The sequence below is a fragment of the Sorex fumeus genome, unplaced genomic scaffold (genome assembly GCF_029834395.1).
Source record: "Sorex fumeus unplaced genomic scaffold, SorFum_2.1 ptg000265l, whole genome shotgun sequence".
Taxonomy (NCBI): Eukaryota; Metazoa; Chordata; class Mammalia; order Eulipotyphla; family Soricidae; genus Sorex; species Sorex fumeus.
In genome coordinates, this window is record NW_026606322.1 from 15,326,569 (window position 1) to 15,341,000 (window position 14,432).

The 14,432-nt window shown below is 39.9% G+C and overlaps 1 protein-coding gene across 1 annotated transcript in view; it reads left to right on the top strand.

Annotated features, from left to right (window-relative positions):
• MORC1 (MORC family CW-type zinc finger 1) overlaps positions 1–14,432 on the top strand; it is a 167,933-nt gene that overhangs the window by 60,108 nt on the left and 93,393 nt on the right. Inside the window, exons 12-14 of the mRNA XM_056109421.1 lie at positions 470–534; positions 2,368–2,511; positions 5,706–5,860. Of these exons, the coding sequence (XP_055965396.1) occupies positions 470–534; positions 2,368–2,511; positions 5,706–5,860 (364 nt within the window). The remainder of the gene's footprint in view (positions 1–469; positions 535–2,367; positions 2,512–5,705; positions 5,861–14,432) is intronic.

Consider the following 14,432-nt stretch of genomic DNA (forward strand, 5'->3'; position numbering starts at 1 on the left):
CAGGAGTGAGTTGTTGTTGGTCTAATCTGGGGCTTTTCTTTTGTGACTTTCCTTGTTTTTCTGGCTTTTCCCACTTAGCTGTGTTTAGGGTTTGTTTGGGAGACTGTTGATTGAACACCTAGTATAGGGTGGTTGTGGCCTCTTTTCTAAGAATGGGTGTAAATTTCCACCTCCTAAGAAAATTGCTCTCTGCCATGTGCTTTCTGAGGCATGCAGGCATTGGATAGAGTTGCTAAGGGAACTGGGCTTCCAGTATCAGGATGTCTCAAGCCATAAGAGAAGATATTCAGGTGGTGGACAGGGTAGGTAGTGAGCATTTGATGCTATGCCTTGAAAATCCTGCCTGGGGCACTAAGCGTGCCTTGCCATCATTGTTACCCTCCTGAAACCTTTGTCTAATAGTATAATTAAGTTATGCTGGACTTTTGTTAATTTCATGGTATTATGCTAACTAAAGGTACCTCTTCAGGATGTATTGCAGAAAGCTTTGGAAGATGTAGAAGCAAAGCGTAAGATTCTCAAAGAGAAGAAAAGGTAAGGTCAATTTAGGATTTGTTAGAAAGATTTTCTGTTTTTTTTTTCTTTTTGGGTCACACCCGGCGATGCTCAGGGGTTACTCCTGGCTCATGCATTCAGGAATCACTCCTGGCGATGCTCAGGGGACCATATGGGATGCTGGGAATAGAACCTGTGTCGGCCATGTTGGCTGTGTGCAAGGCAAACACCCTACCCACTGTGCTATCGCTCCAGCCCCAAGATATTCTGTTTTGAGTAGAAAATTTGATAGTTATTGTGACATTTTCTGAGTCCATGACATCTTAAGCTATTATGAGTCAAAATTACCCAACCATTATGACCATCATAAATGTATATAAAATATATAGTTCGGGGCTGGAGTGATGGCACAGCAGGTAGGGCATTTGCCTTGCTCACGGCCAACTGGGGTTCCCATTCCCAGCATCCCATATGGTCCCCCGAGCACCGCCAGGAGTAGTTCCTGAGTGTAGAACCAGGGGCAACCCCTGTGCATCTCTGGGTGTGACCCAAAAGGCAATATATATATGTATATATGTATATATATGCATATATATACACAGTTAATGTACATATATGTGTTGCTATCTGTTAACACCTATGAATATAGAGTGAGAATGAAAAATTATTTCCACTACCAGTTCAATCTGGATAAAGACATGAATTACTGAGGGATCAGCGAACAAATTTACTTTCCTGTAGAGTTTTCTTTTTAAATTCTGGAGACTTGAGCTCAACTTCAACATTCTTATACTGTTTAAAAATAAAGATAAAAATATTTCAAGTTATTGTAACACATATAGTTAAAATAAAAGCAGCATGTTACTTGTACAAAATAATTCCTTATATTTGAAAGGCAAACTTGATCTCCATGTTAACTTGTGAAGTAAATTAAATAAAAAAAAAATCGATGTTATTGAGGTAAAGTTAGATTTGAAAAATCGCAGTAACTTTGGGGAAAATATTTTTTAATTTTTGGAAAAAGAAAGATTTATTGGAAAATAGAAAAGTAACACAAAACATAATTATAGCAGGACAGAGGCAGAGATAGGGACTTCTCAATGACTTTGTAAACTCACTTCTTAACTTTGATTTACTTTTAAAGGTAAAGGTAAAGGCCCCCCCGTTGATCGTCGATTTGCTTGAGCGGGCCCAGTAACATCTCCATTGGAGACTTTGTTGTTACTGTGTCTGGCATATCGAATACTCTCGGTAGCTTGCCGGGCTCTCTGAGGTAGCTTGCCGGATTTACTTTTAATTTTAGAGAAAAGAGAAAGCTAAATTATATTAAATTATCATTTTTCAAAATGTCCTGTGAGGTACAGAATAGTAGAGAAGTTAGTATTTTAGATCACAGACATTTTCTAGTCCTTAACTTTTTTTATTTGTTGGGCCAGAGCAATGGTAGAATATGGTGCTGGAGTTGCACACAGTCGACCTGAGTTTGATCTCTAATACCTACATGGTCCCCAGAGAGCAAAAGGGGTGATCCCTGAGCTCAGAGCCAGGAGTAAGCCTTGAGCATCCTCAAGTGTGGTCCCTAATCAAAAAAGCAAACAAAACAATTTTCAATTGGCAAACATTTTTGTTTTAGCCAATTATAGTCAAATAATTATGCGTTTGTGTTTGTTATAATTATTTGTCATTATCGTTATGCCAAGTACTTGGTTCTATGGAAATGTTGAGAGTACCCACTGGATTTTGTAAAATGTTTAAAATAGTTTGCAAAAATATTTATTTACCCTTACTTTTGCAGTGTAATTTTTAGTAATTCAATAAAATGTGTATTTTTATTTAATAATGTATTAAAAAATTTTCCAAATATGATTCCAGGGAATTAAGAAAAGCAAGGACTCTCTCTCTGTTCTTTGGAGTGAACACAGAAAGCCGAAACCAAGCTGGGATGTTCATTTACAGTAATAATCGCTTGATCAAAATGCATGAGAAAGTGGGCCCGCAATTGAAACTGAAGTCCTTGTAAGTATGTTTTTATTTTCAGAGTCACAGGCTGTATGAGAGGGAATATGCTAAGATTTTTGTCTGTGGAGTTAGATGATTAATCATAATGGGACCAGGTGTCATGTCCTTCCTTCACCCTTGCCATCAGTGTGTTGGCATTAATCTACCTAATTTATAATCTCACTGGCACTGCATGTGTTCTCTAAAGAAAAAGCACAGTTTGAGAAATTTGTTGCATTCCCTAAACAGTTTCATGTTCTACTACTCCTTATACCATCTGTTCAGGTTGTTTTAATATTTCACCAATTTCAAAATAATGCAAGGAAACCGCTGTCCCTGCAGTGCCCCGGAACCCAGCAGGCAGCTCAAGGGGCTGCAAAGGACATTTCAGAGAACCAGAGAGGTGACACTTTCCCACCATAAGGAAACTTCCACTTCTGTGGTGTCTCCAAACCCAGCAGGAAGATGAACTGGTTACCAAGGAGCACCCAGAAAGCCAGCCGTGTCTTAGTAGGTGCTCCTTTGGTACTGCAAGGGGACCCCCCACACACAGTGTTCCTGAACCTAGTGGACAGACAGAAAGGTGACCATGAATCAGCATGATTGGTCCTTTCTCAACTCATTGAGACCTCTACCCCGTACCTTCCTGAACTTGGTAGGCAGGCAGCCTGGTGGAGCATAAGAGCATAAGAAAACCTTGGAACCATGTGGTATTATAAAGTAAGTTATAAGTTATAAGTTATGGGAAAGAGTCACCTCCTGGAGCTATGAGTGACAGAATCTCACCATTCAGACTAGGGAGGTAGACTGCAAGACATTTTTTTTTCTTTTTGGGTCACACCTGGCGGTGCTCAGGGGTTACTCCTGGCTCATGCACTCAGGAATCACTCCTGGCGGTGCTTGGCGGACCATATGGGATGCTGGGAATCGAACCTGTATTGGCCATGTTGACTGTGTGCAAGGCAAACGCCCTACCCACTGTGCTACTGCTCCAGCCCCTGCAAGACATTTTTATCCCACCCACCTCCTACTCTAAAGAGGGATGGAGCGGAGACCTACATACATAACAAAAATACCCAGAAACTTAAGTGACCAGGATCCCACCCCAGCAGATGACATAGCATCAGAAACAATGAAGAAAGGAATTCAGCCATATAAATGGTGACAAACGTTCAGGAAACTCCCTAACATCAGTTTCCTGACTACTGACTGAATAAGACTTTGGAACAACCATCCTCTCAATGTATAATTATTGGATCAAAGGGGCTGGTGTGATAGCACAGCAGTTAGGGTGTTTGCCTTGCATGCAGCCAACCTGGGTTTGATTACCAGCATCCCATATGGTCCCCCGAGCACTGCTAGGAGTAATTCCTGAGTGCATGAGCCAGGAGTAACCTCTGTGCATCGCCAGATGTGACCTAAAAAGCAAAAAAAAAAAAAAAAAGTACTGATCAGAGAATCAAACATACAGAGATTCTCATGAATAAATGAAAGAACTCATTCAAATAGAAATGCAGAAATAAGAAATACTGTAGCACATATTAGTGAAAGAATTAATGAAGCTGAAAATCAAATAGGTGACCTCAGAAGCAAGTGATATCACAACTCTACTAATGAAGTTATAGAAAAAAGGGTGTGAAAAAATGAGATGTTCTTTTTGACAATGCCAGAGGAACAGCCTTAGATTGATGAGAATTCCAGAAGGAAGAAAAAGAAAAAGAAAAAGGAAAGAATAGGTATATATATAGAGAGAGATATGTTTCATAGTAGGGACCTTACTACAGTTCTTGTTCCTTGCTGTATTTCTAGTTATCTTTGGCCTATAATAAGGCCAAAGATAATCTTAAATGTTTTCATGAATGAGTGAATGAATGAATATAGGTTTGAGGTATAAAAAGAGCATTTAAGATGTTTGGTAAGACAAACCAGTGATGTCAGTTCAGATTTTCTAGTCTAAATAATATACATATTGCATATTACAGAATAAATAGTGAAAAGCGGAGATTCGAAGGGGAAAATGGTGAAATATATGGCACACCGTAGTACTGTTGCACTGTCCTCCCGTTGTTCATCAGTTTGCTCGAGCAGGCACCAGTAAGCTCTCACAACAAATTGTGAGACTTGTTGTTACTGTTTTTGGCATAATGAAATATGCCACAGGAAGCTTGCCAGGCTTTGCCATGTGAGCAAGATACTCTTGGTAGCTTGCTGGGCTCTCCGAAAGGAGTGGAGGAATCGAACCCGGGTTGGCTGTGTGCAAATCAAATGCCCTACCCTCTGTGCTATCGCTCCAGCCCATGCGGTACACAAGGTACTAAAACTGGAAATATTTGATTCATGTGCTGTACCAATAGCATTGGGGCACCTCTGAAGATGATCTTTCCCGAGGCAGGTTGTATCATAAAGCAAATTATCACAGCTACGTGTATTATGAACTACCAAAAATGTGGAAAAAATTTAAATTTACTTGTCACTCTAACACAACACTTTTTCCAAACAGTTTCTCCTTTATATTTTAGTAGAATTCACTGAGCAACCTGTGTATCTCCATAGTGATGAGAAAAAATAAATTATTTTAAAGAAAGTGAGAAAGAAATTGTCAGGCCAGAATCATCTAAAGGAGCATGGAAATTTATTTTAGGAAGGCATTTTTAGTTCTGTTTAATGCTGATTAGTCTCTTCCCACTAGTCCTGACTTGCCATTGAAGGTGATAGGTTTAAAAGAGAATTAATGTTAATTCAATAACAAACAAAACAAATACTGTCCTCCCATTCTTGATAGATTTGGTCGAGCGGGCCCAGTAACGTGTCCATTGTGAGACTTGTTACTGTGTTTGGCATATCGAATACGTCATGGGGAGCTTGCCAGGCTTTGCCGTGCGGGTGAGATACTCTCAGTAGCTTGCTGGGCTCTCTGAGAGGGGCGGAGGAATTGAACCTGGCTTGGCTGGGCAGGCTGCACGCAAGGCAAACGCCCTACCGCTATGCTATCGCTCCAGCCCGTTCAGTAACATATTAAAGTGAATTGTATAATGGAACCAAACGCACCTGAGTTCATTATAGATTTATGTGATGACATAAAATAAAAATATATTCTAATTCAAAATGAATAAATTAATTTAAAATATATTTCAAAAGACCAGATCATCTTTACTCTTTCTTTTTCCTTAGATAAATTTTACCAAACGTTTGTATGTATTTATTTCCCCCAGACTTGGTGCAGGTGTGGTTGGAATTGTTAATATACCCTTGGAGGTCATGGAGCCTTCCCACAATAAACAAGAATTTCTCAATGTGCAAGAATATAATTATCTACTAAAAGTCATGGGACAGTACTTGGTCCAGTACTGTAAGGACACTGGCATCAGTGAGTATCCAATTGTCACAGTTAAAGGGTGTTAATTTGAAGATCAACTTTGTGATTTCTTTAAGCCGGAATGATTACACTCATTCAGATAGACCATATTTAATGTAAAAGCCAGAAAGGCAGCTCCTGCATTAAAAACAAAAGGGAAATAAATGAGGAGAAAATCAGTGTCAGGATCTTTCGCAGAATTAGTATGTGAAAAATCAGGAACTAGATTAGAAATTATAAGACAGAAGAAGGTTAATCAGAGAGCAAAAGTAGCAGCTTACTAGAGAGAAAATTGGCTAAAGTTTCCTCAAGTAGGTGAAAAAGCTCAGAGGACTCTACTAGTAGGGGCACATAATCCCACTTAGACCTAAGTAGCCTCTACTCATTATTATATTGTGTGAGTATGATCATCATTGATTCTGGACAGTTGTAATTATGAACTTTTTATATATTTAGTCTTTATGCTAATTCTAAAATAATTCTGAATAAAAATACATAAAGTGAATATATTTGTAAATTAAAATGTTATCTTGGAAATTTGACTTTCCACATCATCTCACTCCCCTAAGATATCTGAGCAATGAGATAGTGTGATGAGCATTAATTAAAATTCTTTCTGTTTAACTAATAAACTTACTGTTTCAGTTATTTAATATTTATTTAAATACTTATTAACTACCCCCTAATTGCTCCCAATAGTATGATCACAGTGTGTCAGTGTAGTATCACCCTAGGATCTAAGACTAGAAAGGGGTATATTTAATTTAATTTTTTAGTCCAACCTTTACTATTGTTTTATTTAGTGTGTTTGTTTCATACAATGAGCTACTATGGGCTATAAAGAAATATGAAATTATGCTATTTGTAATGATGTGGATAGACCTAAAGCAAGGGTGGAGAACATCCAACCCACAGGCCATAAAATGCCTGAAAAATCACGTGGTCTGACCCTGGTACATGACAGGATAGACAAGCATGCTTCTTGTTTTTTTATTGCAGCCCATCTGACTCTGTTGAATGATCAAGATTGATGCTATAAACATTATGAATGCTTATAAACATTTATAAACAATATAAACATTTATCCTTAGCATAAAAGGCTTTCCCATCCCCAGGTCCCAGAGTATATTAAAAGGTAAAAAGGTAAAGGCCCTCCCGTTGATCATCGATTTGCTCGAGCTGGCCCAGTAACATCTCCATTGGAGACTTTGTTGTTACTGTGTTTGGCATATCGAATACTCTCAATATGTAGCTTGCCGGACTCTCCGAGAGGGGCGGAGGAATCGGACTCGAGTTGGCCATGTTGGCCGCTTGTAAGGCGAACGCCCTACCGCTGTGCTATTGCTCCAGCCCTATTATGATGAGTATAATGAGTCAGATTAAAAAAAGACAAATATTATGTGACCTTACCCATGTGTGAGTAGAGATAACCAACAAATAAACATTTTCTAAATTATATCTGAGGTCAGAGGACCTCATTTTTGAAAATACTTTGACTACCATATACTTGTTTTATAGCTTGCATAAAATATGGATAAGTCATGGCAGGAGACATAGTACAGGGGTTAAGGCACTTGCTTTGTACATGGCTGGGTTGATCTGGGTTCAGTCCTTGGAACCCATTTTTGTCCCCTAAGTCTATCAGGAGTATTTCCTGAGCTAAGAGCTGGGAGTAAAACCTGAGCACTGATGGATGTGGTCCCAAAACAAACAAAAAAAGATATAGCTTTTCATGTAAAGAATTATCTCTGCTCTTGAGAAGACTCTTTTTGAGTTATACCTTGTCCCTTTACAAATGAACCACAAAATAATATTTTTGTCACTTGAATTTTTATATAAATATATTTTATTGTAGTACTGATTTTATACTTGCAGCAGAGTACCTTTTAAAATATTTTATATATAAAATTTTTACATAAATTTATTTTATAGTAGTACTGATTTTATGGACTCTGTGCCAGGTTGTTTTCACTCGGGGTGCCCAGAGTTTGGTGGGTGAGAGCCTTCTCCACCCCAAGGGACCTAGCTTCGACAGTTGACCCCCACTACCCAACCACTGCCATGTTCCAGGCAGCTTTCCAGATGCTCAGGTCGAGCTTCACATGTGATTGAACATATTTCTGGACATATCATAAGACACTCCATAGCCATTTCCATACTTACCACAGCATATTTGATGGGGTTCAGACAATAGGCAACAAATCATAGAGGGAAATATATATATACATATATTTATATATGTATATATACTGGTTTTGGCATATTGAATACGCCATGGACAGCTTCCCAGGCTTTGCTGTGCGGGCGGGATATTCTTGGTAGCTTGCCAGGCTCTCCAATAGGGATAGAGGCTTTTAGGGCAGCCTCTAATCACCCTTACAGGTGTTCCCAGGGTTCAAACCATATTTGAACCCCATCAAATATGGCGCGGTAATCTTGGAAGATAGGTATTAAGTGTCTTATGATGTGTTGCGCAGCATCCTGGGCATGACAGCAGCTAGGTAGTGGAGGTAGTGGAGGTCTGCCGATGAGGTATTTATCTGGTACCGGTAGGGTGGGTCTTCTGTGTGTATCCCATGGTTGCCGGAGATTGGTGGAAGCAGACAGGGCAGGGTAGGGTGGAGCTTCTGGGTTTAATTCCTGGGTCACTGGAGATTGGTGGGAGCAGGCAGAGGATCTCTGTTCCCAGGTCCCATTGAGACTGGAGTCCAAGGTCACAGAGTTCTGCTTACCTGGTTCTGTGGGGCTTCACTCGTGTGTGAGTCTCGGCCCACATGAGCATCTTCCAACATGGAAAGATGCCGTCATTGACAACATTGACGAAGAATAGATCAACTGATTCAGCACCTCTGTGATTGTGTGAGGAATGCCAAGAGAGAGATAGCCACAAAAAGACACCTGTCTTCGAAAACTCTTGAGCTCATTTGAAAACGTGGCTTGGTGCAAGCCTCAGGCAGCCCCAAGCGAACGTCCAAGCTCACAAAGCAGTGCAGAGAAGCCATCAAGGAAAGCCTTAAAGAGAGTACAGCAACAGTGCTGGCAGATGCGTCAGAAGCCAGGAAAAGCATTCGCCAAAAAAAAAAAAAGCATTTGCAATGCCCACCTGTCCTTTGCCAATTACAAGACCAAGATGACTGCCCTCTGACGTCCTGATGGATCTATCACATCTTCCAGAAGGGTTATGGAGAAGATTATCTATGACTTCTACTCAGATCTCTTCAATAGCAACGTCCACCTGCTCACATACCAAATTCTGCAGGATGGATATGTCATTCCCAATGTTCTCCCTTCTGAAATCCAACATACCATTTCCTGGGTAAAGAAATGAACAGCGCCTTGCCCAGACAAGGTCAGACCCGAACACCTGAAGAGTACTCATCAATACACTGGCTTTGCTCTTCACACGCTACCTGTCCGAATGCAAGGTTCTTTCCCAATGGAAAACTAGCAGGATTGTGCAATAGGGAGACATCCAGGACATTGGCAACTATCGCCCCATCTGCTTGTTTTCTGTCTTCTACAAGCTATTCACTTGAGTCATCCTGAATAGGATTGGCAGAACACTAGATGAAGGACAACCATGCAAGCAAGCCGGTTTCTGAAAAGGATTCTGCATGATTGACCATATCCACATGATAACCAAGCACATTGAGGTTTCTCGGGAGCTCAAGATGCCACTCTGTCTAACGTTCGTTGATTTAAAGAAGGCCTTTGATTCTGTTGAGACTGACGCGGTCATCAAGGCCCTAGCCAAATAGGGCGTTCAAACTCAATACATTAGCATCCTCTGTGAGCTGTATTACAGATTCACTACCAGGATCTCACCATTCACAAGGAAGAGACCATCCATGTCAAGAGAGGGGTTCAGCAGGGTGATTCCATTTCACTGAAACTCTTCAGTGCCACCCTTGATAACGTCATGTGACAGCTGGAATGGGAAGGAATGGGAGTGAAGATAGACTGTCGGCAACTACACCACCTCTGCTTCACTGATGACATCGTTCTAATAACATCAAACATTAGCCAATGGAACAAATGCTGGCCGACTTTGACCATGAGTGTGGAAAGCAGACTACCGCTGAATCTCAGGAAGACAATGTTTATGAGAAACGGTATCGTTCCTGACGTCCCATTTCCTCTCAATGGAACAAACATCTCCAAATGCAACAGTTATGTGTACCTAGGTCAAGAAGTCAACATGACGAATGACCTGGCACCTGAGTTGCCAGGTGGAGAAGAGAGCAGGAAGAGAGCAGCTTGGAACAACTTAAGAGCATCGAAGAACTAGCTAAGAGGATGAAGAACCTCTGGCTCTGGGCACATCTCTTCGATTCCACCATTCTTCCTGCATTAACATACACCTCAGAGACCTGGGGCCTACGAAAACGGGATTAGAATGCTATTTGGGTCTCCCAAAGAGGAATCGAAAGAGCTATGCTTGGAGTATCACGCTTCACTCAAGTGAGAGAAAGAATCAGGAGTTGCGACCTCTGTTGAAGGTCGATAATTAGGGACGCTGTCTCGTTTGCCAAGGCATAGAAAATCAGATGGGCTATACGTGTTATGTGATTTGGAGACAACTGCTGGACTAGAGCCATTACCGACTGGATTCCACAGGACGTCAAAAGATTGCGTGTTCGCCCCCCTACGAGATGGTCATACTTCTTTGTCTGAACTGAACGATCAATTTGAGGCTCTTCGTGTTCCTAGAATGAGCAGACGCCAGTGGACTACACTAGCACATAACAGGGACATATGGAGACGTTACTGGTGCCCTCTCGAGCAAATCGATGTCAAGTGATCAAGTGTTCATTGATGTATATATATATATATTTCTCTCATATGTATGTATATACAAATATGGGAAATATGTATGTATATGTAATATATTCATTATATGTATATAATATACGCATATGAATATATAATATATAGAATATATACATGCATATCTAATATATTATATTTATATATATATGCTTCTCGGAGAGCCTGGCAAGCTACTGAGAGTATCCTGCCCTCACGGCAGAGCCAGGCAAGTTACCCATGGAGTATTCAATATGCCAAAAACAGTAGCGATAATGGATCTCATTCCCCTGACCCCGAAAGAGCCTCCAATACAGCAGTGGTGGGAAAGACGAGTAAAAATAGAGGCTGCTAAAATATCAGGATTGGGATGAAATGGAGACATTACTGGTGCTCTCGAGCAAATTGATGAACAATGGGGTGATAGTGACAGTGACTGATTTTATACTTGCAGTAAAGTACCTTTAAACATTTTTTTTCTTTTGTACTAATGCTGCTTAGTTTTGAAGTTTCTCTTAGTAGAGTGGAGGAAAAGCCCTGTCAAGACCAAAGTTGTTACCCTACCCTAAGGATACAGGTTCTTGACTTTTCAGGAAAGAATTGCAAAGAAAAGCTAGAGAAATAAAGTATAGCAAAAAATTTAATCAAATGAAATTATACACTCAAGAATTGAGTGCAGGCATAACTAAAGAGTAGCATGGTTTATAAGTGAATATTCCATTTATTGTCTAATTTCAATTTTTTAAGTAATTGTATGAACAGTATTACATTTTTATCGTCACTTTTTAGGTCTTAAGCTTTGTAAGCTGTTTAAAGTTGTTAAAATGTGGTTAAGCCAGAGTCAACAGCCGAAAAAGAGATCTGAATAGTTTTAAATTAAAGACAATGAGAGAGAGTTTTGATCTCCTTATTAAGCTAATCTCTGTGTTCCCTGTGGAGGTGATGTCCACATACCCAGTGGGTGTAACACAGGAAGAAGCAGGTGAAATCAGCCAACACTCATTTGGTCTTCATGTATTCAGTTGACGCCAAGGAAGTAATCTGGACCAGGGTCCAGGTGACAACATTCATTGTCCCTTAAGCTTAGGGAAAAGGAGGCAGTACTTTTACTGAGAAAGTCTCAAGCCTAGTACACATTACAGGAGGCAAACAATGAATTTGACCAGCTCTGTATATGGATTTTCTCAACCAGTGGTGTCCTCGGTAGCTTCATAACACTAACCCCAGCCGGGCTAGCTGCTCTGACTGTTGGAAACTGGGAAGTCTAGATAATTGAGGGTGGAGTACACACATTTGAATGACTCACCATAAAAGATGTTTCAGGAGAAGCCAGTAGGAACCCTAGCTGTTAGTACTTCCTGGGAATACAGGTTCTTGACTTCCCTGCAGGAAACAGTCGAATAACAAATCAAATAGCTAGAGTAGGAAAGCTGTTTACTGAAAGCAGAATGATAGGCTCAAGGGTCAGATTGCAGACAAGCATTTTACTAAATAAACAGGTACACAAAGACTCAGAGTGCAGAAGTACTCTGGAGAGAAAAAGAGAGTTTCTACATAAATTTCTAGGTTTTATAAGTAATCAAAAAGGGGTCAGTTAATAAGGGACAGAATATGCTCATGATATCAGAGGAGAGGGAGTCTTTTGTGGAGAGATTACTCAGAGCACCATCTATCACTGTATTCAGTGGCTTCCTTGGGTTGCCATGGCAATTAGAAATGATAAGGGTATGTGTGGGTGTGATTTTTTAATAACGTAAATGCACTAGTATGAGCATGTGAGGAGATTGGGGTTATGTATGGGCTCTTTAGTTCTTTTTATTATTATTATTATAACTGGGCTTAGGCATTATTGTTTCCACATTTTACTGTCCAGCGTTAGTAATGCTGTTGGCATAGACTTTGGGACTTGTGTGAGCTTGCAATAAAAATCTGATCAAAGATGGGAATTTACCAAAAATAGCTTTGCATTGATGGGAGCATGTTAAAAACAGGGTATAGCAGTTACTATTCTTAGTGTCTGATTATAAGTATTTGCTTCATTTTGCTTGATTTTGTAGTGGTTAAACTTTTCAGTGACTCCACAAGGGAACATTTTTTCATAAAAGGTGTTTTGTTTTATTAAAAAAATGTATTCCAAATGGGTCAATTGCATATGCCATTTGCTTTGGCTGTTCTCTAGTCTTGCTCATAAAATGGAAACAACTGCAGAAACTCAGAAAGTGGAATAATGTTGAGGGCACAGAATTTCCTATCAAAATTATATTTTTATGAATGGTCTAAAACAGGAATTCCTCACAGTGTGTTCTGGGAATCAGCTGAACCTAAGAGCTTATTAGAAATGCCGACCTTTGAGGTTGGGGTGATAGTATATGGGTTAGGATGAGGCCTTGCATCTAACCAGCCTTGCTGTCATCCCTGGAAGAACATGTTCTCTGGTCATCGCCAGCTGTTGCCCAGGATGTCTGTGGCTCCACCGGGGTAGCTGTGGTGATCCCTAGCACGGCAGAGGCAGAGCAGCACCATACCCTTAGACTATCACATTCAGCGTTATCGCCAGTTAGGTGGGTATCACTGGAAGTGGCCCCTGGGCCTCTGATGAATTCTCGAATACCCACCACTCCCTAGATAAAAAGAGAACAAATATTAAATGCAGATTCATGCCCCACCTAAAATTTACTGAATTGAAATCTGCTTGTTAGCATGATGTCCAGGTGATTTGTATACACATTAAAATTTGAGAAATACTATCTTAAACTTTGAGTATTATCCCACGAAATACTGGCATAATTGTAGAGTTTTCACGATTATTTTTCAGCAACTTGAGGTTATATTAAATATAGCAATGACTACATTATTCCACGGGGTTTGTGTAATGCTATGGAAAACAGCAATATAACAGAGTGAGTTATAAATTAAGCAATGAAGCATCTATTCTCTATCTTTTCTTTTTTTTGGGGGGGGGGTGGGTTAGGGATGTCTCACACCAGTGATTCTCAGAACTTACTCTTGGCTCTATGCTCAGGGAGCTCTCCTGGTGGGACTTGGGTAACCATATGGGATGCTGCAGATTGAAGCTGTGTCAGCTGCATTCAAGGCAAGCTCCCTACCTTACCCACAGTACTATCACTCCAGGCCTTATTCCCTAACTTTAAATATTAGCACGACATGGAATAAAAGTAAAATGTTAAATGCTTGAAATTTTTGTCATGTCCCTTGTTCTTCTCATTTTTTTCCTTGTAATTCTTTCCTTCCTTGCCTATCCTTAAAATAAGAAATTAGTGCTCTGAATTAGGCATTAAACTTCAAGTGATAAGAAGATCATCATAAACAGCAAATAAAAGTTAATGTAAGTATCCTACCACTTACTTAAACTAGGAGTGTGTTTGTGTCTTCTCTGAAATTAACTGGGGACCCATACTTTTGTTTGCTAAATCTGACTACTCTAATTCAGAAGAAAATTTCCAAACTGAACTCATGCCAGAAGGCATCACCTGTCTCAAAATTCAAATTCAGCTGCCTGCAGACATGTGATCAAGAAAATAAAATCCTCCTTATGATATGTTTTGAGAGTTTGTAGTTGCTTCATTCACAGCAGGAACTAATGAATCCAACTATGGCAGCTATGAACAGCTAGCTTGATACCTTACTCAGTATAAAAAGACACAGTTATTTTTCTATGAGAAAAAGAAAAATAGGCTAATACCCAAATATTTATTATGTTTATTAAATATATAATGTATATCATATTTTGACAGACTATCTAGAGTACATAGTTAAA